Source organism: Nipponia nippon, unplaced genomic scaffold, assembly GCF_047370975.1.
Source record: "Nipponia nippon isolate SJK-2023a ecotype South Korea unplaced genomic scaffold, ASM4737097v1 scaffold_19, whole genome shotgun sequence".
Classification (NCBI taxonomy): Eukaryota; Metazoa; Chordata; class Aves; order Pelecaniformes; family Threskiornithidae; genus Nipponia; species Nipponia nippon.
The window spans coordinates 3989320-4012211 of NW_028262335.1; the positions used below are offsets into that span (position 1 = coordinate 3989320).

General features: G+C 43.9%; 1 protein-coding gene and 1 pseudogene across 2 annotated transcripts; both read left to right on the plus strand.

The window, feature by feature from the left end:
* The first annotated feature begins 415 nt into the window (after nucleotides 1-415).
* On the plus strand, nucleotides 416-21818 carry LOC148056017 (mannan-binding lectin serine protease 2-like; annotated as a pseudogene). The gene is made up of 4 exons (XR_015704290.1): nucleotides 416-428; nucleotides 16545-16659; nucleotides 17917-18035; nucleotides 20495-21818. The product of XR_015704290.1 is annotated as a mannan-binding lectin serine protease 2-like (transcript).
* MASP2 (MBL associated serine protease 2) lies at nucleotides 7215-11399 on the plus strand. Its single transcript, XM_009460943.2, has 5 exons — nucleotides 7215-7257; nucleotides 7545-7764; nucleotides 9148-9325; nucleotides 9573-9704; nucleotides 11269-11399. The coding sequence occupies exons 1-5, from the start codon at nucleotides 7253-7255 to the stop codon at nucleotides 11271-11273; spliced, it is 540 nt and encodes a 179-aa protein (XP_009459218.1). The 5' UTR covers nucleotides 7215-7252; the 3' UTR covers nucleotides 11274-11399.
* Nucleotides 21819-22892: the final 1074 nt, after the last annotated feature.

Consider the following 22892-nt stretch of genomic DNA (forward strand, 5'->3'; position numbering starts at 1 on the left):
GCTTTTTTTGCATACACCTTTGAGGCCTAACAAGTGGTGGGCCTGCTGTGAGTAGGTAAAACCAGGTGGCAGTATGTCCAGCAGGTGTGAAAAAGTCACATATGTAATCACTTATGCTCAGTAGTCTGGTAACCTCTTAATCCAAGGAGTACTTGAGCACCAACACCTGAGCATTTGTTTTTGTACAGCCAAGTTCTAGCTCTGCCTATCTCTGAAATGCAGATTTTTCTGAGACAGAATACAGTGCTGTGTTGGCATGAGCTCACTCCTCCTTTGTAGTGCTTCTGTTTAATTGTGTTTTGTTGAAAACTGTATTTAAATGCTGCTGTTTTCTTTTTGCAGATTCCCTCTGTTGTTCAAGCTTTAGTCATGACTCAGTGTTGTGGATTTCACTAACTGTGTTGAAAAGTGAGGAGCGGGAAGCCCAGGTAAGTGTCCCACACACTTAAAAGACGAAGTTAAATTTCTATATGAAACAACAGCAATGTCACCTCGAATCCAAGTGTTTGACATCACCCAAAACTAAAGCACACAGGAGCAAAAGATGTTTTGGTGGTTATCGCTTTGTGAAGATTTCTGTGAGAGAAGCAAAAACAAGCAAAGAAGCTGAGGAGTAAAGTGTCCATGCAACACAGAACTCTTGCCCTACATTTTGGCGGGCTTGGGTTATATTTTTAACCGGGGGCAAGAAACAAGAGCGTTAGGGTGGAATTCTGGCAAAAGTGAGGTTAGATCTAGACTGAAAGACGCTGTTTGGTTTGAACACTTCCAGTTCTTTTGGGCAGAAACAGATTTGATACTCCTGCCTTAAAAATAAGATAGATAAGGCCAGTCTTTGTAAAATGCATCTAGAAGGTACCTTGCTTATCCCTAATTTCTCCTCCAAAGAGAGGAGAACAATCAGGGATCCAAGACTTCTTTGAAGGGGGGTCGATTTGAAATAGTTGGGAAAGGCATATTATTCCAGTGAGGTGGTAAGCAAAAGTTTAGCACAACTGGTTGCTTGGTAGGTTGGTTGGTTTGTTTGTTTGTTTGTTTTTCCTGGAGTGCTACAGGCATTTTAATATACGGGTTCTGATTGATGCGACTGTTGGCTCTGACACGGCCTTCAATCTATTTTCTCCAAGGGAGGAACAAGGTTGTGTGTATTCATTGAGTGATTTGGCCAGAGGGAAGATTTGTCCATTTCAGTGTATCATACTAACTCTTTAATGTCTGAGCAGCAGCTCTTATTTTGGGAGTGCTTTGGGCTGGTTTTACTGTTTATCCAGATTAGTGGGCTAATAGCCTCTTTGTTAGAAAAAAATTGCAGAGGAAGAGAAATGGTGAAAAATGTTTTTGAGTTCAACAAAGATGCGTAGAAAACGCATTTGGATGTATATTATATGGACAAGGAGCCTGTTGCAAGTGGGTTTAATGAATTTGCCAGTCCTAATGCTGTTGAAACCTATTCTTCAGCACATTTCTCAGCTTCTCCCTCTTCTTGAGGGGGGAGGGAGCCTCAGGAATTTACTGTCTCCTCTGGTCTCAGCAAGTTACACATTTGAGAGGTGAATAGAGTTCTTCACAGTGTTAATTATTGCATGTAGAGGAAGAACAGTCATGAAAGAAGAAGGAAGAAATGAAAGGGAGATGCAAATAGAGACAAGCAGCCAGGCTCTGACTTCCAAAGGCAGACCGTGTGCTCTCAGCTGAGAGCAGCTTGTCTGCTGTGGTTTTGTTAGGGAAGATGAAGTCTGGGTTCCCCTTTGAAAAACAAGAGCTTCATCCCAAACTTAGTGGTGGTCACTGTACGCTGCAGGGTCTGGTCCTGCAGATAGGAAAGGGTTTAAGCTTTGTTTAAGAAAGGATATAACAGTGGATTATATGGAAACTCTAGCAGGAGATGGATATTGTTCTTCTGACGAGGTTGCTTTTCAGTTCTCCCTTGTCAAAGAATGATTTTGGAGAGAGGCTACTGCCCAAGTGGATGAGCTGGAGGGAATGGCACGTGCTAATACCCTTTTCTAAGCTGGCAAGTGACTTTCCAGGGCTTCCAGTCATCATGGCAGGTGTGTCACCCCAAACCACTCTCTTTAAATGAGATTGTCATTCCTGAGTGCTGTTCTTGGAGCTAAAAAATCTCCTAATTACTTCGCAAGGCCAAGCTGCTTGCTGAAGGAGGCTATGATAGGCTCAGGGGAGGCTTTAGATTAGCCTCACTCTATTCACAATAGGGAGTTCCTGATGGGCTCATCCTTGGTTGGTCTTTGTGTCCTCTAGTACAGAAAGTTGTCATATTTTTTGTGCTTTTCTTTCTTGTCACCCCCAGTCTGCCTTCCCTGCTTTGGGACTTCATGTTGGACAAGAGATACGTGTTAGACGTGTGTTATTCACCCATCCCCTTTGTTCCTCTTAGCTGTTTGGAGGCAGGCTTACCCAAGGAAAGTGCATTGGCTGTGCCTGTAATGTGCGTAGCATCTTTGCTTGGAGAGAAGACGGCACTGTATTTCGTAGCTTTGGCTCTAGCTGTATCTGAATTGTAACCAAATTTTCTTCCCAGCTGCTCCAGTGAAGTCACAGACTTGGAGCCAGGCCAGCAGACATGCTGCAGCTACCAAGGATGTGGGCGGGAGCGAGACGGTAGCTTTGTGAGCTTGTTCAATTTTTGAGAGCCAAGCTAATGGGTCTGAGGAGACAGGCAAGGGGAAAAGAGATTCTGACCTACGCAATTCTTACGCTGTCTTCCCCATGGCAGAGTGGGAGTTTTTTCCAGGAGAAGGCAGAGTGATGTGACCAGCATCTCTTATGTGCTGACATACTCTCTCCCTAAGAGGATTAGTGTGTGCAGTGCAGGGGTTTGCCCTAGAATTTGTACAGTCACGTGCTCAAATACATACGCATACATCCATGCAGTGGTCGAAGTGGGCTGGCATATGTGAAAATTACGTGCTGTTGGATTCTGCAGCTATGTAGTTGAACAGAACTTACACAAGTATTTGCATGTTATCATTTTGATTGTGTACAGATACATAATGTGTAAATTGTGTATGCGTGGTCTCTAACGTGTGTGCATGTACATGCACACAGACACACATGTTCAGAGACACGTGCTTTGTGCTCAGGGCTTTGTGGTGCTCCTGGAGAGGTCATGTTTCACAGCTTGAGACCAGCCCCACACAGGTGACGGTTACCCTTGTTTTTGAGAGCTCTGTTCGTGCCAGAGGAGCAAAGCTGTCAACCAGTATCTTTATCCCAGATTTTCTTGATCTTCCTAGACAATTTGAGCTCAGATCCAAGTGCTTTCAGATGAGGATGACACTGTAGAATTGCATTAGCTGTCCTTTGGAAGTCAGTGCAGTGCAGAGGACAAGTCCAGTGAGTTTTTTCGCTGCTGGAGAATGTGCCTTAGCACTCTGTAGCAGCTGGAGTCCATCATTGTAAACAGAATATAAAACAGTCAGGTAGCAGTAGAGAGCGTGGGAAGGAAGAAAGCGTGCCCTAACTGAAGAGAGAAAGTATCTTGCCCCATTGCATGAGTTTTCTCTGCTATTTTTGCCCTGGCAAGATTATTTTTTTCCTGTTTCACAGCAGCCAGGCCCTTCCCTCTGCCCCACTCCATGCTCTGCTTGCTCCTTCTGTGTGCTTGTCTTTTGATGTCAGTCACGCTATTTGATTTGTAATGAGGAAACAGAACGCCTTTTCCTTTGCTGCATCCTCCCCCAAGTCCTCTGAACCCCTCAATGCAGGAGGATTGGATTTAGCCACGGAACAGCAAGCATCCAAGCAATCTCTTAGGGCTCGGCAGAGGCAGCTGGCATTTGAGAAATAAGGGGCGGTGGGGAGCAATGTCTTCAGGGATCACAGCAAGCAGCTATTACGCTCATTTGCTCTCCTGGTTTGTGACGCAAGGATAGCCCCTGCTATGTCAGATGACTGCACTGTCTAATCTTAGAAGCCGGGAAGGCCTGTGCGTACTTTTCCTCCATTCATTAACCAGCGTCTTGCTTTGGTACTGTACCTGCGTTTCGGATCTGGAGGCACGTTCAGATGGTCACGGTCCTGTTTACCTGAAACGTCTGGTCCTGACTGTGATCAGTCATTGCAGTGCTTTTCATGGAATTGCTGTCGGAACGCAGGAGCTAGCCCAGAGATGGTATTCTCCCCCGGCACAAGATGATTTTCTGAGGCAATGTGTGGTTTTGCATGGTCCATTTGAGAATAGAGCTGTCTGGGACTTTTTTGATTAAGTGGATGTGGGGCTGTATTGACTTCATTTTTACAGGATCTCAGAGTTTGTCACAGCTGAAGCACTTTCTGTAGAAACATAGTTTTGGCAGAATTTACCTCAGGTAACATTTTTCCAGTTTCAAAAATTGGGGTCAGAGGGAAATCCGAACTGAAGAGCTAAGCTGGGACTTAGCCTGGATCTCACACAACTTGATGAAGGCCCTAGCTGTACAGCTGCCTTCCAGTCTTCTCATCTTTTCCATTGGTTCCTGCTGCAGTCTGGTTTTGCAGGGAAAGTGGAGATCAGGTCTTTGGACCTTAGTGGTACCAGCCTGAGGGACACTGTGTTGGCTGAGCAGCTCTGTTCTTGCTGATTTATTTATGCGTCTGGCTTAGCTGTCTGCACTTAGTGTTGCCACAGGAGGGATTTGAAACCTTTCCTTGACAGACCTCAGTGTTGAGTAGTAAAAGCATATTTTGAGAGACTGTACAGGGTCTGAGGGAGAGTATGGGCTCATATGAGGTCTCTCCGGTATCTCTGTGTCATTCCATATTCCTCCAGTCCACAGAACATGTTTTTTTCCAAGGGAAAGTCCTTTCTGTGAACTTTGGCTTTCACACGTTGGTGGTTTTCTTGAAAATGACGGCTTGCTTTTGTGCTGCCTCAGCCCTCAAGCATGGAAGGAGACAGGGGCACAAGAAGACAGCTGAGCAGACTTCTCAAGAGGCATCTGTCATTTCAGATAACACCCAGGCTTCCTAAAGCAGATCAGTAACTCAGCAAGTTACAGACAGCTGGAAACTGCAGTGACGTGGATGAAGTCCACTCAGTCTTCAGGCTGGCTTAGTCCTGCACAGACAAAAGGGAATTTGTGGGCAAGAGGAGCATCTGTGCGGCCTGAGGTTAGCTACCACAGTGCTCTCGAGATACTGCTGCACCTGGCTAGCTGATGCCCAGCGGCCTTTTGGAGGTGGAAGGTTTCTGGACAAAAAACCAGGGACAACGTTTTTGGCATGGTTCACGTCAGGTGCTAAGGACTAAAATCACAGCAGTCTTGTCTCTCCATGGACCATGCCAGAGGAATGCCAATATGTGCACCAAGCATTCAGTTTCTCAGCCTCCAGGATTACAATTTATTAAGTCAGCTTTCTATTTCAGTGCTAGGCAGCAACCATCAGCTTCAGGGGCCTCATCAAATGCTGGGGCTGTGAGAAACTTTCCAGACCTAAGATCAGAATTGGCTCTCCATGCCTCTGCTACTGAACTGAGCAGGAAGCCTAACGTGGGGCGCTTCTGGAAGTATTTATGTCTGTGTGAATCAGGCACCAGCTCAGTTAGGCACAGATTGATTTTTTGCAAGATTTTCTTTCTCTTCCCTCGTTTCCAGCCAGTGTAAAGTCTATATCTTGCATGTGTTGGTAGGATCATTTTAGCAGCTAGTGGGCCTTGGGAAAAGCTAGTCCCCTCTGTGTTCTTGTCCGTTAACCATGCAGTACCATGTAGGTACTGCTGCTACACAGTTAATTATTACTGCTACTTGTTTCTCCTTCACTTTTATTAAATGGTGTTTTCTGTTTGCAATCTGCTAAATGGTTTGTTGGCTTTAGTTTTGTTCATGCAATAACTCTTGCTTTTCTGCCAGCACGAACTTCACTGCCTGAGGTAATGATTTTTGGCTGTTCAAAAATGAGTATGAAAAGGTGTCCATTTAATTACAGGATATCCCAGTATAAATTTCGTGCATGTGCAGTGCAGTAGTCTGTTCCCTGCTGCAAATCAGTTTTCCTCCTCTCTGTCCGTTTTTGTCAGGGAGGAGGTGGGACCTAGGTTCTGCGTTAACATATCTGGCTTTTCAGCCTCTATAAATTTAGGCCTTTCTCCGTATGTGTTGGAATAGGAGTTTTGTGGGAAACCTAAATGTGGACTTGCAAAGAAGCAGTCTGCAAACAGTGGAATTAATAAAGCCTTATGTCCTATAGTGCTGGCTCTCACAGTTGAATTCTCTGGGGTCTTATAGTGGATTCACAAACGTTTAAAAGAAATTTGAGTTAATATTTTAGTTTTTTCCTCAGAGAATCCCCAGCAATAGGAATACATTTTTTATCCGTTCGCCTATTTCCATTGCACTGATATCCTTGGAACTGCTTCTCTTCTGCCAAATTTGGTAGAAATTGACCATTGGGCTTTTAAAGTTAGTAAGCTAGGTTACACAGGCAGATGTGAGCACAGAGGAGTTGTCTTGTTGCTGTAGCAAGCCAGGTTCAAAGGACATAATTTATTAAGTCTGCCTTTTTACCTTATTGGTGTTCCCGGGTGGATGGGATAAAAAGCAATGCATGCGTATAAACAAGGCATGGAGCAGGTTTCAGTCAACTCAAGCTTGCACTGGATTAAAATGCGCAGCTGAGAACTGGAAGACTGGCATCTCTTAAACTTGTGCCTGTGTGGGCTGTAGTGTTGTGTCACCTGAGTATTCCTGTCCCGTTACACAGAACCATCTAACCAGACTCACTATTCTGAAATCCTGTAATGTGCCCGGTTATTTTGTTTTCAACACCTTCCTGCTCTGAGAACGGAAGAAGCTGTACTTCCAGTAACATGCTGTTTGCATTAATAGTAATTGTAGATCAGTTGGTTAGAGGGAAAGAGCATTGCCCAGCTCCCCTCGCTCCCCCACGCAGACACTGTCTGGAGCCACTCTGTACCTCCTCCCACTGCCTGCCTTCCCGCAGAGCTGCGATACTACGGCTCCCTCCAAGAGCCTGCAGCATTCCTAATCCATCCACTCCATCTCTGTCTGCCTCTCCCTGTCATTGACTCAGGCCTCATGTGCTGAACACAAGCCTGGTTTTTAGTAATTGCTGTTCCCAGAACTCAGCAGGCTGAAGGGGGTGGAAGGGAGATAAACATCAGAGTTCAACATCCAGACAAACACAGCAGAGCACACACAATAAATACATCCGCCCCCAAATGCAAATACATCAGAAGAGGTTCCTTCCCCAGGGCTCAGAGCAGAGCAGGCTCAGACAGGAGAGCAGCAAGATGAGGTGAGTGCAGTCACAGGGACCTCCCCAGCTCCTCTGGCCACTTGCAGGCCTTAGAAGGCACAAATGTGATTCTCATCTTGTTTAGCTGTTACTACAGCATGACTCCACTGATACCTCCTGATTTCTTCCATTGTCAAGTGAGAAGGGTGTTGAGCATGAAGATTTTAGCTAGCACTGAGATATCTGTGATTTGGTACCGAGACTGGCAACTTGAATGTGTGGCTTTTGGGGTACGATCTGAGTTGATGCTCACTCTTTTTCCTTTAATCTCTGTTCCTTTGACACAGGCTGTTTGTCTTGCTAGCTATGCTTTACAGTGGAGTAAGCAGCAGCATTGTGCTGCAGAAAATGTATGGGAGGATCACGTCCCCCAACTTCCCAAATGTCTACCCAAATCACAAGGAGAGAATCTGGAATATTACTGTCCCCAAGGGATATTCTGTCCGCATCTACTTCACGCATTTCAACCTGGAGCTGTCCTACCTGTGTGAATATGATTACGTGAAGGTACGTGTAGGGCAGGGTGACATGTAGCAGGCTAAGTTGTTAAAAACTGTGTATATGTGATCCCGGACACATGCAGGACCAACATAACTGTTGTAAGCACTTGCTTCTAGTCTGCTAGTAAAGTTCAGGCTCAGCTGATTTCTGAATGATGTGTTTATTGAGGCCCACGGGACCAGGAAGTAGAACTGGTTGTCATGTTGGAACATCTGAAACTTCAGTTGTTTGTGCTCAGAAAATTATGATGTTCCCCTCTCATGAAGCAAAAGGTTTGAAATTTTGCCCAAAACAACATTTGAGCTTCACTTTGCTGAAGTTACAGTGTGTTTTAAATTAACAAGTAGTGCTTTACACAGAGTATAATGGGAGACTGTAAAAGTGTAAGTGATAGTCTAAACAAGGTACTGTCAGCTTGTCTAAATGTGCATTTGCAACACTTGCTATGGTGTGTTTGCTAGCTAATGTGAGAACAACCTCAGGAAAAGAAAGAAAGATACTGTCTTTGGGAAGCGTTTGGGTGATCAGTGGTGTCCCTGAAAGGTTTTACTCCATGTGCTACCATGTGCTCTAGTCTAGGCGGCCCTGTTGCCAATTTGAGGCCATGCTACCTGTGCACTCGTTTTGTTGTTTGGATGGGCCTGATATACATTAAGGAGGGAGCTGTATACACAGGGAGTATGCAAAACCAATGCCTCAGCAGTACGTTTGAATCTGATGAAACCAAATTGGGCAGCCTTGTTCCCATTTAGGAAGATCTTATTTCCATGGTTTTATATCGCACATTGGTCCCATTCTCCAAGTCCGTGTTGTTCTTCATGTGATTTCCTTTGGGCAGGACAGAGTACTCGTTTCTGATAGGTCTGTAGTACACAGTTCTATTGCTACCCTGTACGACATGAACCCCATGTCTCAGAATGTTTCTCTTGTATTAAAAACACAAGATAAATGGAGAGCTGGAACTTACATGAATCATAGAGCGAGTCACTAGTTTAAAGAGACCTTTTACTATACATTTGAATTTGTCAGTATGTGAAACCTTTTTACCCCAGTTGTCTCTGGCTTTACCAAGATCTGATTGTCATTGAGAGTGCCAAGTTAACGAGCATTATAAACAAAGCATGGCGCTGATAGTCCAGGCTGGCATCACAGCTTTATGTGGCCTCTGAAAGGAAGAAAAGAGACAAAATTATGGGCTTAAGTCACAGAGAATAGGGGAAATCTTCTCTTATCTGTCCCTGGATCTGGACTGACCTCCAGAAGCACCTTTTGAGAGCATCCAAGCCTCCTTTCTCACACCATTAAACACATGCTTTCCAAGCCATGGCAGCAGGTTGGGAAGAGCAAAGGTCTGTGCTCATCTGGTAGATTTGTCTGCCCATTTTGCAGCTGAGCTCAGCTGGGAGGACCTTGGCTACGCTGTGTGGAAAGGATAGTACGGACACTGAGGAGGCTCCGGGCAACAAGACATACATCTCCATTGACAACAACCTCATGGTAGTGTTTCGGTCTGACTACTCCAATGAGAAACCATTCACAGGCTTTGAGGCCTTTTATGCTGCTGAAGGTAAGAGACCAGCCCTTCTTGTAGATGAAGGAGACACTGCTATGGTGGGGTTGGTGCTTCCCTGTGCTTTCACGGACTGTGGCTGCTGGTGTGAGGTGGGAGAAGGCAGTCTCATTGTACGGAGGCAGATGCAAAAGGGCACAGCAACCAAAGGCAAACAAGCCAACCTCACAAAACACAGAATGGCTCAGACCAAGACAAAGTGTTGAAGGGTGTTGGTTGCCTAATTCTGTGCTTCGCCCATTAGATATCAATGAATGCAAACAGCTTTTTGATGGTGAACCCCTCTGCAATCATCACTGTCACAACTACGTGGGGGGCTACTACTGCAGCTGTCGGATTGGCTACACACTGCATGAAAACAAGAGGACGTGCATAGGTGAGCTCTTGCTAGATCAGAAGATACTTCCCTACCTACAACATCCACTTAAATCCAGTCCTGAAACTAGCGTCGAGATGAAAGATGTATTTTTGTTGTTGTTTTCAGCATTCCCTATGCGGCTGGTGCAACTGGGAGAACGTTCAGGGGGTTAGGCAGGGCTGTGAGCAGAGGCCTTGGTTTGCAGAGTGGCTGTGGGCCAATTGCTGCCGTTAGGGACAGCAATATTGTGTCACAGTAAAATGGTGCACTGGCAGTTGGTTTTGATTAGTCCTTAGGCAGCATCCACCTGTGTTCAGCTTTAGACAGATTGAATGGAGAAGCAAGAAGCTTGTCTTACACTGCCCACTGCAGACACTTTCAGTCTTTGTGGCTGCCAGTGCAGCCAGCCTTGCAAAACTGAGTATATCTTGCTCCCTGGGTGCTGAGATACTGAGTATTCTGGACCCGAGTTAGTAGATGTGTTGGAAAAACTAACAATCGAGTTGCAAAGTCTAATGGAGAAATAGTTTGCTTACTCTCCCTGGAAGGACAGAGGCCAAGAAGTAACACAGTCCAGCATCACTGACACCAGATACAATGATCCACTCCTTAAATGGGAGACAAGGCCAGGCACAGATCTCTTGTTCAGAAGGGCATACAGTGTGAGGTTTGCCTAGCTGATGTCTGCCTGGCTCTGCTTCTCAGTTGACAGCTAGGGAAAGCTTACGTGTCGTCAGGCAGCAAAGCATCTGTCTGAATCAGCGCAGTGATCGGCACCTCAGGGTTCATTTGGCAGTGAAACACGTGCCTACACGTGGTGTCACATTCATCCTTTGTGGGTGCAGCTTTGCCCACCTGGAGCTGAGTCCTGTCTGGAAAGAACCAGCACACATACTCCTCACTAAATATTGTCATAGATGGGAAGATAGTTTCTTTGAACTCCCCGGTGCTGAAATGCAGAATTGGATCTAACTTCCAGTGCTTAAGGCCACCTTGGCATTTAGCTTCCCAACTCCAGCCTGTTACAAACCCTCTCCAGCCATGGCTGCCTGGATCTGATTCAAGATTCAAACTCCTCATATCTCCAGTGTATTGGAACAGACCTATTCATTCAACCTCCCCTTCCTAAAGTGATGGCTTTTAGCACAAGTATATGGATTTACTTACACTATAAAGCATGTGCCTGATCTTAATGTGAAGGTGCAAAATGAATAGCTGTGAACTAGAAGACTTAACAGCTTTCCATTGACCATTCATGTGTGCGCACTTATGTCCCCCTCCTTGAACATAACACTAACAGAGGGAGCTTATCAGCAATATTGAAGGGCTGGGCTACCCTGATGGGTGGAGATGTGCGCATTGGGAATTACTGTGGTGCAGCTGACGTGCTGGAACCTGTTCACGTTTCAGAGGCCTTTAGATGCAAGTGCTGAAGCCGCTCCAGCCACTGGGCTGGGCTGCAAAGCAAAGGTCTCTGCGGATCACCTTCATGGGATAAGGGCAAAGCTGCCCCTTTGATTTTTGGGCTGCTGTCTGAGCAGGCTGATATTGACAGGCTCTTTTTTTCTCCTTTATTTTCCAGCGTGAGATAATTAAGCTTCTCCTCGCTTAGGCAGAGATGGAGACAGATGTGCTGGGAAGAGCTGGTTTGCCCTCCCTCCTGACCTGCCTGTTGCAGTCCGCCAAGGGCTGCAGGCTTCTCTTGTTCCCGTGACTTGTATGTCTTGGTTCCTTCCCTTTCAGACCTGCCTCCTGCAGACAATAAAGAGGCTGTTCCTTGTTGAGAGCTGATAGCAGCCTCTGGGGCGTTCATTTTCTTGCATTTCCCATGTGTCACTGTGGAAAGAAGGCGACAGATAAGGCAGGAGCTGATAAGAGAGAAGCCATTGTGAAAGGCCGGAGCATCACAGCTACCTAAAGACTCTTGAGTTTCTTATCCAGCTCTTGTTGCTTGACCTTCCATAGTTCTTAAACTGCAACAAGACCAGAACCACACATTTGTTCCCTGATGTTCCTTTTAGATATGTTCTTGTCTACATTCCATTCACTCTTTGGAAAGATTTGAATATTTTTTTGATCCAATTTTTGTGACTCTGGCCATATCTCCCATTGGGAACCTAGCCTTATGGCTGAAATGTGTTCTGGTGAGCAAAGCCTCAGAGTTCCAGGAGTTTGGTAAAGTAATATGAATGCCACCAGGGCAGCTTACGTGTCTTGCCTTCATACAAGGGAAGGCAACGGTGCCCTCCCCACAATAGATGCAACGCAAGGAATGCTGTTCTTCAGCACAGTTGCTTGTGGTGTTGACTGATACTGTCTCAGTCCCTCACAGTGCCTCTCACCGCTCCACATTAATATCCATTTGTTGTCCTTTTAGACTGTACCCTCTTTGGGCAGGGACCATCTTCTTGAAACATGTTGCAGAAATGCCGTGCTCCATACTTGTCACTGACTAGAGCTCCCCAGCTCTGTGGAGGAAACATGGTGGTTGTTACAAGAGGTTAACAAGTCAGAGCTGAGCAGCTGTAGGCAAACTGGTGAAGATAAAACAACACTTTGTTTAAAAAGCTAAAGCGATTAAGGAGCGTTAGTCGACGAGCATTTTCTTATTTCTGCAATTTAGCAGGAGTTGCTTTTAATTGTAATTTATGAGGCTCAGTTTCTCCAACCCCATCTCTGCTCTTTAGTGCCTGGAGTAAATGGGGGAGGAACCCTTTTCCAAGTGAGCATGGGAGGGACGGAATCTTGTAGGTGAGACACTTGACTCATTTCAGGTCGCTGAATTTGCAGGCTTCTGTGTTATCTTGGGCAAGTCACTTGATACCAGCTTTGAACATCCATCTGCAAAATGAGAGGTAACATCACTGTCTTGACGTACTGGGAAGATGCATAAAGTGTTGTAGAAGGTAGATGCTGGAGAGAACTGATTTGAGGGTAGAGTGGCTGTAAAAGCATATACCAAGGCTTACTTCTGCTGTATTTAATCTTGTTCAGAAGCTATTTCATGGTCACAGTGAATTGTGATAAAAGCAGCTTGAAATTTTGTCATGGCTCGGTGATGCAATTTATGACCCATCTTTCATTGGAGACCTAATGAGCCAATGACAATGGACTAGCAAGTTTTGAGGGGGTCATTTTTCAGAGTTCAAGCCTCTGGCAAACAGCTCACTGTGATTCTAATAAAAATATGGCCTAAATGTAATTGAGCACTCTCTGGACAGCTCTAAAGCTTAGACTGAGAAGTCAAGGGACAACATTTCTGCTGGCAGACGTTAAAAAATTATTTGATCCTTTTTGTGCTGGCTAGTTTATGCCTTTCTTGCTTGCAGACTTAAGGAAAAAAATACTGCCCTGACAAAGGGAACTCCCAGCGGCCACATCCAGAAGATACTAGAGGAAAAGTAAGGTCCAGTCTAAGTCTTTTCATCCTCAAGCTGCAAATTCCCTTGCACTAGCAGAGTATCTTCTCTTGGGTAGCTAGTTTTGGCTACTCAAGTGAGCCCAAGTCAAGAGAATTTATTGGTTATGACTCACATTTTTCCAAACTGTATTATGAAAATATCACATCAGAATTAGGAAACTGAGTTTAAAGGAGACAGATATAATGAAACATGAAGAACTATTAGTCTCTATCTTTCTCCTTCTTTAGTCCTTCAAAACAAGATGAAGGCTAGTTTTCTGAGTTACTAGGGTATTGATGGGGCACTGTTCTTACTTGTACTGTAACAGCGTATGGGGATCACAGCTCTGTGCAGAGGCGTGGTGCTATTTTTTGCTATGTGAACACAGAGCAATCACTGCCCTGAAGAGCCTCTCAACTAGCACCTGGGCGGCTCAGAGCAATTCTGGAATGTGCATTGCTAGAGTGGATCTGGGCTAAGGATCCCTCGAGTCCCATCTCCTGCCTTTGATACTGGCCAGCATCTTGTGCTTCAGTGGAAGATACAGTTCAGTAAGTGGTTTTTAAAGTATACTCTCGTACAGCAGTGTAATCCTGTGCAATAGATCCTGTGTTGTCTGTATGCTACTTAGCTTAAGCTGAACTTATGGAACTAGCATATAAAAGTATGCCTTAAATTTTATGTGACAGCACATTGCACAGGTTAATTTTGTGCTATTTCTTAATCCTGGTTTTGTATCAGATTTGTGTTTTTTGGCCTTTAATTTCATCATGTGTCCCTTTGCTCTTTTATTCCTAGAGAAAGTAAACAGCCTTCAGAAACTATAGTGCTTGTTTATATGCAGTGTTTTTCTGTCTCTACATCTCTACGTATGTGTGTGTGTGTTACCACACAGTGGTCTTTTCTCCACCATTTCTCTCTTCCGTGTTTTCATGCTGACCGTTAGTCTAATAACGTTCCTTTAAACATACTTTGAGGAAGGAAGATGACATGATCATTGCAGTAAATAGAAGCCAAGGCGTTGCTGCCTTCTAGCTCTGAGGTTCTTGTAAGAAAGAATTTAACCTTGCCAATCTGAGTATCCCTTCTTTACACAGTAGATACCATGCCTGGGTAAAAATGGTTTTGTAGGTAATAGGAAAGGATTCTGATGCAGAACTAGCAGAAGATTTGAGATTCTAACTTCCTAATGATTTCAGTAGGGAATTAGGGGTGTAAAGATAGTACTCATTATATTGTGGCTCGAACGCTTAGGGTAAGACTTCACACTGAGTCTTTTTTCACACCCAAGGATTTAATATTTTCATTCCTATCTCTCCCTATAATTGCCTCCAGACTACTCCTGTAGGGGCTGTAGAGCTGGGACAGATATTAGCAGCATGAGGAAATTTCAGGCTTTAAGAGAAGCAGATTTTTTTGCACTTACATGGCTGTGAGCAGTATACTGCTAAAGCTGCATATCAAGTAGGTTTGGGGGTTTGGGGTGTTTCTTAACCTGGGCTTGCAGCAGGTGGAAGGAAGCGTTATAGTGGGACCTTAAAGCCTGAACTCTGTGTCACTGGCAGTATTGTCAGCAGCACCTGCAGCAGCTCAGGAGAGCGTGCTGGAAAACATGCTTTATTCTTACATAGCCATTAAATGCTTTTGTAGTTTGAGGCATAATCGGTGGAATTACAGAAACGTGCATTTAGCTGGGAAGAATGAGGTAATAACAATTAAGGAAAAAACCCACTTGCTGATAATCCTCTACAAGTATAGCATGAAAGGAAAAGATTTAATTCCCATTGTAGCTCAACGGATTTCTGCTCGTGCAAAGCAGTGTGCTGTTAGGCTAGATTCAGAGGCAGCCAGAACCTCCAGGTAAATTAGTCAAGCTTTCTCTGCTTTTTGGACCAAGAGAGGCATTTCAAACAGGATTTAAAAATTAGGAGAGTGCTCAGTTTTAACAGAATAGGCGTTTCTAGGTATTTATTAACTGTTTTACTCTGGGTGTTTGTCAGCTGTGTTGGAAAACCTAGGACAATGAATTCCGAGCAGAGCACACACAGATGCTCAGTCACTGTGGTGATGGATAGGTTTATGTCAAATAAAAGCAGCTGCTCATAACTTTCTGGGAAGATGGACAAAGATTGTTCTGAATTTACAGCTTGTGCTAAAAGAAACACTTGGTACCCGTGTGCATTGTTACTGGTGTTGTGGTATTGTAGGTGTGCTAAGAGCCACACAAACGTAAACCAAACAGATTATCCTTTTACCTGTTCCTGCTTTTCTTTCCAAGTAAATGCTTGTATCCGAATACTTCCTGTAGCAGCAAGTAGGGCTGTGACGTAGGTATGGAAGCAGATGTCATTCTCTGAAGTAAAAGGAGCTTAGAATAAGATTCTAATGAAATCCATGGTTAGTTAAGGGACAGTAATGTTCATTTTCTCATCTGCAACTTCATCCTCTTCCATTAAAATGGCAACCTTAAACTGCATAGGCTGTTTTAGATTATAATCTGTAATTAATGACTGGATAATGGCATTTTTGTTGGTGGAGGTTAACATGGTGTGTTTGAGGATGCAATTCAAAGTCAAACAATTTCCCTCTTACAATTAATTCAGTGTCACAGTGATACAAAAATATGCCGGTGTTATCAGCCAGTCCAGCATTCCTCATCAATTAAAGGATTGCTCATACAGCTTTTGCAGCACATCATAAAGCCTTTGTTCCCAGCTGATCAAAGCACCACTTCACAGTGATCAGATGCTGTCAACAAGCAGAGATCCTCGGGGCACTTGTGGCTGTTCCTTCTTGCTTCTCTTCAGCAGGGAGCATTTGTGGCTCCAATTGTGTCGGCAGCAGGCACAGCTGGTTTTGCTCAGAGAATACAATTACATTCTAAATGTCTGGCAACAAAGGCATTAAAAAGAGAGAGCTGCATTCAAAGGCTTCTGGAATTGAGGAGCTGATAGCTGTCCTACCACTCTACACACTCCAGTGCAGCAAACAGGCTGCAAATTTAACACCTCGGAATGTTTCTGACGAGCTTCCAGCTATCACACTTATTTCTGACCTCCAGCCCTGTGACTAAGTGGTGCCTTCCCTGCACCGCTTCGGAGGTAGGAGGGCTGGATAATGCTCGTGCCCTGGTCCTGCCACAACAGAGAGAGAGAGGGCAATTTTCTCAACAGTGACAAATGCCTGCTGGTGAAATGTGTGAGACTAGCTTCATTTCATAGGTGGTTGGGTAAGTGGCTCTGAAACTTTCTCGAAGGGATAGGCTAGTGTAGAACAAGATCCGCTACCTTTACCCAGTACAGCTGAACTGACTATGATCATCATTTGGTGGGGTTTTGTTTTGGGTTTTTTTGGTGGTTTTTTTTTTTTCCCTAGCCCACTGTCAGAGTCAGGCTTTTACTGAAAGAATGGGAGAAATCACCAGCCCTGACTGTCCAACACCTTATCCCCCACTCAGCTCCTGCAGCTACCATATCCAGGTAGAAGATGGCTTTCTGATCACGCTGGAATTCACAGACACCTCTAATGTGGAGACACACCCAAGAGTGTTGTGCCCCTCTGATGTCCTTAAGGTAAGGTGAGGTTTACTGCATTTCATCACAGCTTTTGTGAGACAGGCCCAGTTCTTTTATTGCATCTTCTTCACCCTGTCTCTCGCCATGTTAATTTACAGTTTCGTCTCCCTGTATCTCTCCTCATTCATTTCATCTTCTCATCCTTTCAGTTTTGCTGGTTTTTTTTTTCTTTCAACATGTTTCTCTTTCGGGAAATTCACCAAAACCAAAACCAAGCACACATGTGTGTGATGACTTGGTAGATTTCATCACAACCTCTGCCCTGATCACAGATCAGTGATGCCAGGGGAGTCAGTTACATCTTTTGCATTCAGTTTGCTTATCTATAAAATGGACCCAGTGATCACTTCCAGGAATTCCGTAGCACTTAGGATGCTTGGAGAAAAAGCACTCTGTGAGTTACCAGAGTGACAAGCCATCGCTCTAACCACCTGCCTGGTTTTTTAAACTTTGCAAGAAAGGACCATTCAAGTTCAGGGAGTTACTGTATTAAAATCAGTTTGTTCTTCCATAAGCCTCATGGGGGAAGGAGTTAAGACAGTTGGTTTGCCTTCTCTCATTCTTTTCAGGTTAGAACACCCAAAAAGTAATTTGGCCCGTTCTGTGGAAAGACTTTGCCTGCAAAAATTGAGACACAGGCTAGTGTTGTGAATATTACTTTGGTAACTGATACCTCAGGAGCACACACTGGGTGGAAGGTGAAATACACGGCAACAAGTGGGTAGAAGATCTCTGTTCAGTTCTCAAGTCCAAACTATTCCCAGAACTTTGTCCTGGAAAGGCCTGAATAGCGACCACATAGTGCTGCTGTGAAACAGTGGTTTCATCCTTAGTTTTCTGTAGCGTACCTGTTAAACAATGTAGGTACTAAGTAGTTTACTTCTGAAGTAAAGTTTTAAGAGAACTCCAGAACTCCAGCTGATCTTACAGTTCAACTCGGGTCCAGGCGTATGATTTTATTTTAGGGAACAATTTTCCCAACTTGTCAAGAGTTGGGAGGTGCGTGTTTAGGTAACAGTCCTGTCAGTGTAGCCTGGCTCCATGCAGGTCGCTGCACACATTTGCTGTGAGAGCATCACGGTAAGTCAGTCACAGTTTTTCCTTTCATTCGCAGTAATTGTAGATCTGTGTCCATGTGAGTGAAACAGTGTAGAGAAAGGGCAGGGACAGGGTGGGTTTTTCCCCTAAGAGCCTTTAGCAGTAAGTAACACGTTTGCTCTTAAGGGGAATGTTTGGTTTTCTGATCCCCTGCAGGTTTGCTGTGTCCCAGTCCTGAAGCACCACCCCATGGTCACATCGCTCCAGTGCAAGCGCAGTACGTTCTGGGTGACCACTGCGCTCGCTCTTGTGACATCGGACGCGTGCTACTTGAAGTAGGTGAACCATGGCGCTGTCAGCCCTATTGGACTTAATTTCTCAGGGATTAAACATGTAGGTGCCTTTTCTCATTAACAATTCCTGTTGCTCACATTCCGAGGTGTATTCGGTACGCTGCGTTTGTTAGCAGTTGTCCCTTCTGTGATATCCTCCCCAAAGAATTCCGTTTCTGTGTATGCCTGTGCGTATGTGTGCCCACGCTGATGCTCTTTGGATACAGTTGCTTAGAGATTTGCTTGTAATTATGTTGGAAGAAAAGAATGATTTTACAAAAGTTTCACAAGATCAGTGTAGTGAGAATTTTTAATATTCTTTCATTTGTTACTACGTCTCTCCAGGGAAGTTAAAACTGGAATACTCGGTCATTCCTGCCGAATGCCGCATTTCAGACTTAGTTCTTAATAACATCCTGCTTCCCAGCAGGCGGTTTCAGAAGATTCTTTAGTCCGTGTATGCTTACAGCAAAATTTTAAAATCGCAGTTAGGCGATTGTGTTTTAGGAAGGCACAGGCTTACCTCAACAGCTATTTATTAGTCTGTCTGATCTGATAGTTACACACATTTACTGTTTACTGTTATGTAGAAAGCCAGAAAAACTGAACTGCTGTGAGGGTTAGTGTTGAACTGCAAATAGTAGGAAGGCTGGGGGGGTGGGGAAATAGATAAGTGAAGGCTGCATTCCGTGTTGTCCTTGGAAGGCGCTGACCAGCAGCGTGCGCCTTCGTTGCTGGTGACGAGGCAGGTGTAAGTATGGAGCTGCTGCCCAACGAATGCAAATGAGCCTCCCGATTCCGGAGGGGGTGACCCTCCCTCCCATCCACAGCCATCCGCTGTGGCCTTTATTAGCACCCACGTTTAGATGTATATGATGATGGTGTAAGAATTATTTCCCTTTTCCCACTCTGAAAGTAGTGCAGCAAAGCAGTACATTTAGTAAAGGCACTTAAACAGCCAAAAATCTAGTTATTGTTTTTCCCTTATGAATGAGCAATAAATGTGTAACTGATGTTGTTTTTCTGTGATTAACCCTGTGTGATGTGGAATTAATTTTACCTTTTATTTCTATTCATGCTTCTTGGAGAAGTAAAATGTTGTGAAATCTTTTGCAGCGGAATGTCAAAAGGATGCTTCTTGGAACAAACCAATGCCAAAGTGCATCAGGAAGTCAGTGCTAGTAGTTGCGAATTTGAAAATCTGTGTGTAAATATTTATATTTAAACCACTTGTTTTGTAAAGACAGTGATAGAAGTTGCAGTATGAGAAATATTTTCGTCTGCTTGGTAACTATTCCATTTCTTGTCAAACTTGGAAGCGTTTCCTGCCGGGAAGGGGCCGCGCTCCATCCCGTGCTGCGCATTCCTGAATAGCAGCCTGCAGTGCCCTGCGGGTGCTGGGCTGTGCGCGAGTGACCAGCTAAGCTCTCCCGTTGTCTATGTAGAGTTAAGTAGCAGGTGTAATAGCATGGCTTGCTTGGATTTTCTTTTAGTACCTTTAAGTTGATGAGGCAGAACCACTGGACTGTACCGCGTTCGTTGTGAAAATCAGATTACCATCTTTGTGTTATTCATATCTGATATTCAAAACAGCAAGTGCTACAATTGCTGTTTAATAGGGGGGAACAATAACAAAACTAGAAATGTTATGATAACCACGCAGTGTGACTGGCACTCCCTGTAGTTATTAATACTGACCTGATATTTATCTGTTAAACTGTTTACTATTTTAACATGCCTTGGTCTTGCCTGAGGGCTGCCTATTGCTGCTGGCATTGCAGATTAGCCCCAGAAACTCAGTTCAGTTCCCCTTGAAGAGAGTAAAAAGCTGAACCTTCTGTTTATTCCAGCTCTCTTTCGGAGAATGCAGCTCCATACATCACTAAATTGCTCTTGCTTTTAAATTGTTTGCCATTGTTTCTGACAGGAAAATTGAACCACGCTCCAGAAGTATTTGTGAGGGGAAAAAGCCACTCACTGCCCTTACTGCAGAGTAGGGGCTTGGGTATTTCTTTTTTGGTTTTTTTAAAAATGCTTAAACTGCTAAATTAGTTACTCTGTAAAATTACTCAAGATTCAAGACTGAGTTTTGGGAAAAACATTTTACAGTGTAAAAGCATAATTGTTCCTCTTATCTTTTAGATTAGAATATCCATATATTCCAATTACCTTAATTTACATTCAGAACAAATACACTTACTTCTCTATGCCCAAATTCCTAAGCAAAACAGTCTCTCTTGATTACAGAACTTTTCCAAAGGATGTATGTAATACTGACTAATGAAAATTGTACTCTAAATCAAATATTCATTTGCAAGCAATTTTACCATTCCAAAACAATCTAGGAATTACATTTATAATCATTAGCTTAATTTAATCCATACAAGCATAATAACTCAGCATCCAAATCTTAAGATGTTGAACATTTATTGCTGCATTCATTGTTGTGTGGTTTGTGGAAGGCGGAGCAGCGGCACTGTGGAGCGTATCTACGGAGGAAGGAGAGCCCAGCCTGGAGAATTTCCCCGGCGAGCGATGGTAATTACAGAGCGAGGAGGAGGAGGAGGAGGTTCGCTTTTGTGTGACAACCAGGTTCCAACAGCTGCTGATGGTGTAGCTGATCAAAGAAACCCCTCCGCTTTGAGGACTGAATTGGGGATTTTTGAACAAACGCTCATTTTGCTATGAAAAAGCCTAGGCATAAAAAAATTTTATTCATGAAGGTTATAAAAATGATCTTGTCACCTTTGACAATGCTATTGCCTTGGTTAGACTGGAGCATAAAGCCTCAATTAGTGCCAGCATCACACCCATTTGTTTACCAGGGAAAAAGAGATTTCAAACGTGAGCAAACGATGGGGTAAAACTGGGGCGAGGAGCTCTTCTGTTCTGCTGCTGCACACGGAGGTGGTAGTCATCAGCCAGAGCGCGCGTACGGACCTGCACGCAAACCAACCATTTCATGGAAAAACCCCTTCCGGGCCCAGCGGAGAGGCTGCGTGCTGGAGCCGAGGGGGGGGCGGCGGAGGAGCCCCGTGCTCCTGGATGCTCAGGCCAGCGAGTGGTTTATGGTGGCGTTTAGGCTGGGCTCTTGGGGGCAGTACAGGAGTCACCGGTTCCATCCCTTATAATTCTTAAAAGACTGTTATTTGTAATTCCTACCAGCTATTACTTAATTACATTAATAGCCACAGTATTTAAATACTTAGAAAACACTAAATCCACAATGTTTATTAGGATTAACAGTTCTTAAAAAAACAACAGTTCTGTTAAAAAAAAAAAGTATCCGAACACAATATTAATTTCTGTTTTCTGGCCCAGCAGCTGTTAAAAGACCTTTAGTTTTACAAAATTGCCGTCTGCCTAAAGAAGGCAGTACTCCGTACTTAATAACGTCTGTTTTGTTTTCTTTTAAATAGCGCTGTGGATTCCTGCAAGACTGCAGCTTTTGAACGAACACACGTGCAGCGAAAGCGTGCAGAGCAGCGAGGTACCTTACACCCCTCCCTCGTGTATCCCGGTCGTTGAAGAACCCCAGCAGCACCAGCCGCACGCTGCATTTGGGGGCGTTTACCTACAAAGCTGCACCCTTCCAAGTACCTCAGTAGGTACCTGCTGTATGCAGCACAGGGACAGCTCCACAGCCCTCGCCTTAAAGAAGTTCCTGCCATCAGCTGCAAAAACTGTTTTTCTGAATGTAGTTTTATAAAGAATAAGCTTTCACATTCAGATTTATAATTTCAGTATGTGTTCAGCTGACAGCAGATTCTCAGAATGAATTAGAAGCAATGTTATGAAAAACTGTTTTGACTATAATATGTATCACCTTACAATTACATAAACTTCTTTCTTGCATCTTACATTCTATCTGTATTTCTCTGGAATAATGTAACTGAAATCTCTTTAAAAAAAAACACAAGACTCCAAACACTTCAGTCTGTTTTCAAGAGTAGTTTATTTACTCACTTATAAACACTAGAGTATGCAAAGCAGTTAGAAAATACTTGAAAATAATTGTAAAATTTTCAGGGATTTTGTTTGAGGGTGAAGGAAGGCTAAAATTATTAGCAAAGACTACTCAATGCTGCCAACCAGCCTCTTAAAACCTAAACCTGGACAATTTAAACAAAATTAAAGCCATGCTAATTACAAAAACTTACCATGAAGTTTCTTGCAGGGGGTCACAGTTAGTCTTTGCAGGTCCAAGAATACCATTTTTAAGTGTTACTCAGCAGAAGTAGCTGGTAATAGTGCAAGTGCTAAAATGCAAAATTCACAGATGGTACAGAGTTTGGAGATTATTCTGACTTAGGTGCAGGAAAAAAAAATAAAAGAATCTAAGCAACTTTTTGCAGTGGGATGCAAACAACGAAAGTGTGGGGTTACTTTTCAGCCTGAGTGTTTGGAACCCCTCCTTAAACCCTTTCCATGTACACTGAGTCCCAGCTGCGTTTTTAATACTGCAAGTGGAAAACTAACAGCAGTGCAGTTTTGTCCGCTGTTTAGGTGGGTCTTCTATTCACAAGCCTCAATATAATATGCAGTAACGAAGATATAACTTGAAAAGTTAAACAGGTTAAAAACCGTGTAAATCTCCGTATTCAGAACGTTCACAGCTACAGCGTAGCAGTATGGTGTATAAAAATTACGGATCAACCTTCAGTGGGTTTCAAGCGCAAACAGATTAAACAATTCCTCAACTCCTCTACCGCCTGTGGAAATAATCTTCCACTGGTTTCTGCTGAAACGTCCTGCTCTTTGTTAAGAAGCTACCTCTTCGTTGCCACTTCTCACCTGTAATAAACTTAGTTTTTCAGGTGAAGACTTCTGTCAAAGTCTCTGTACGTTTACTCATGCTTT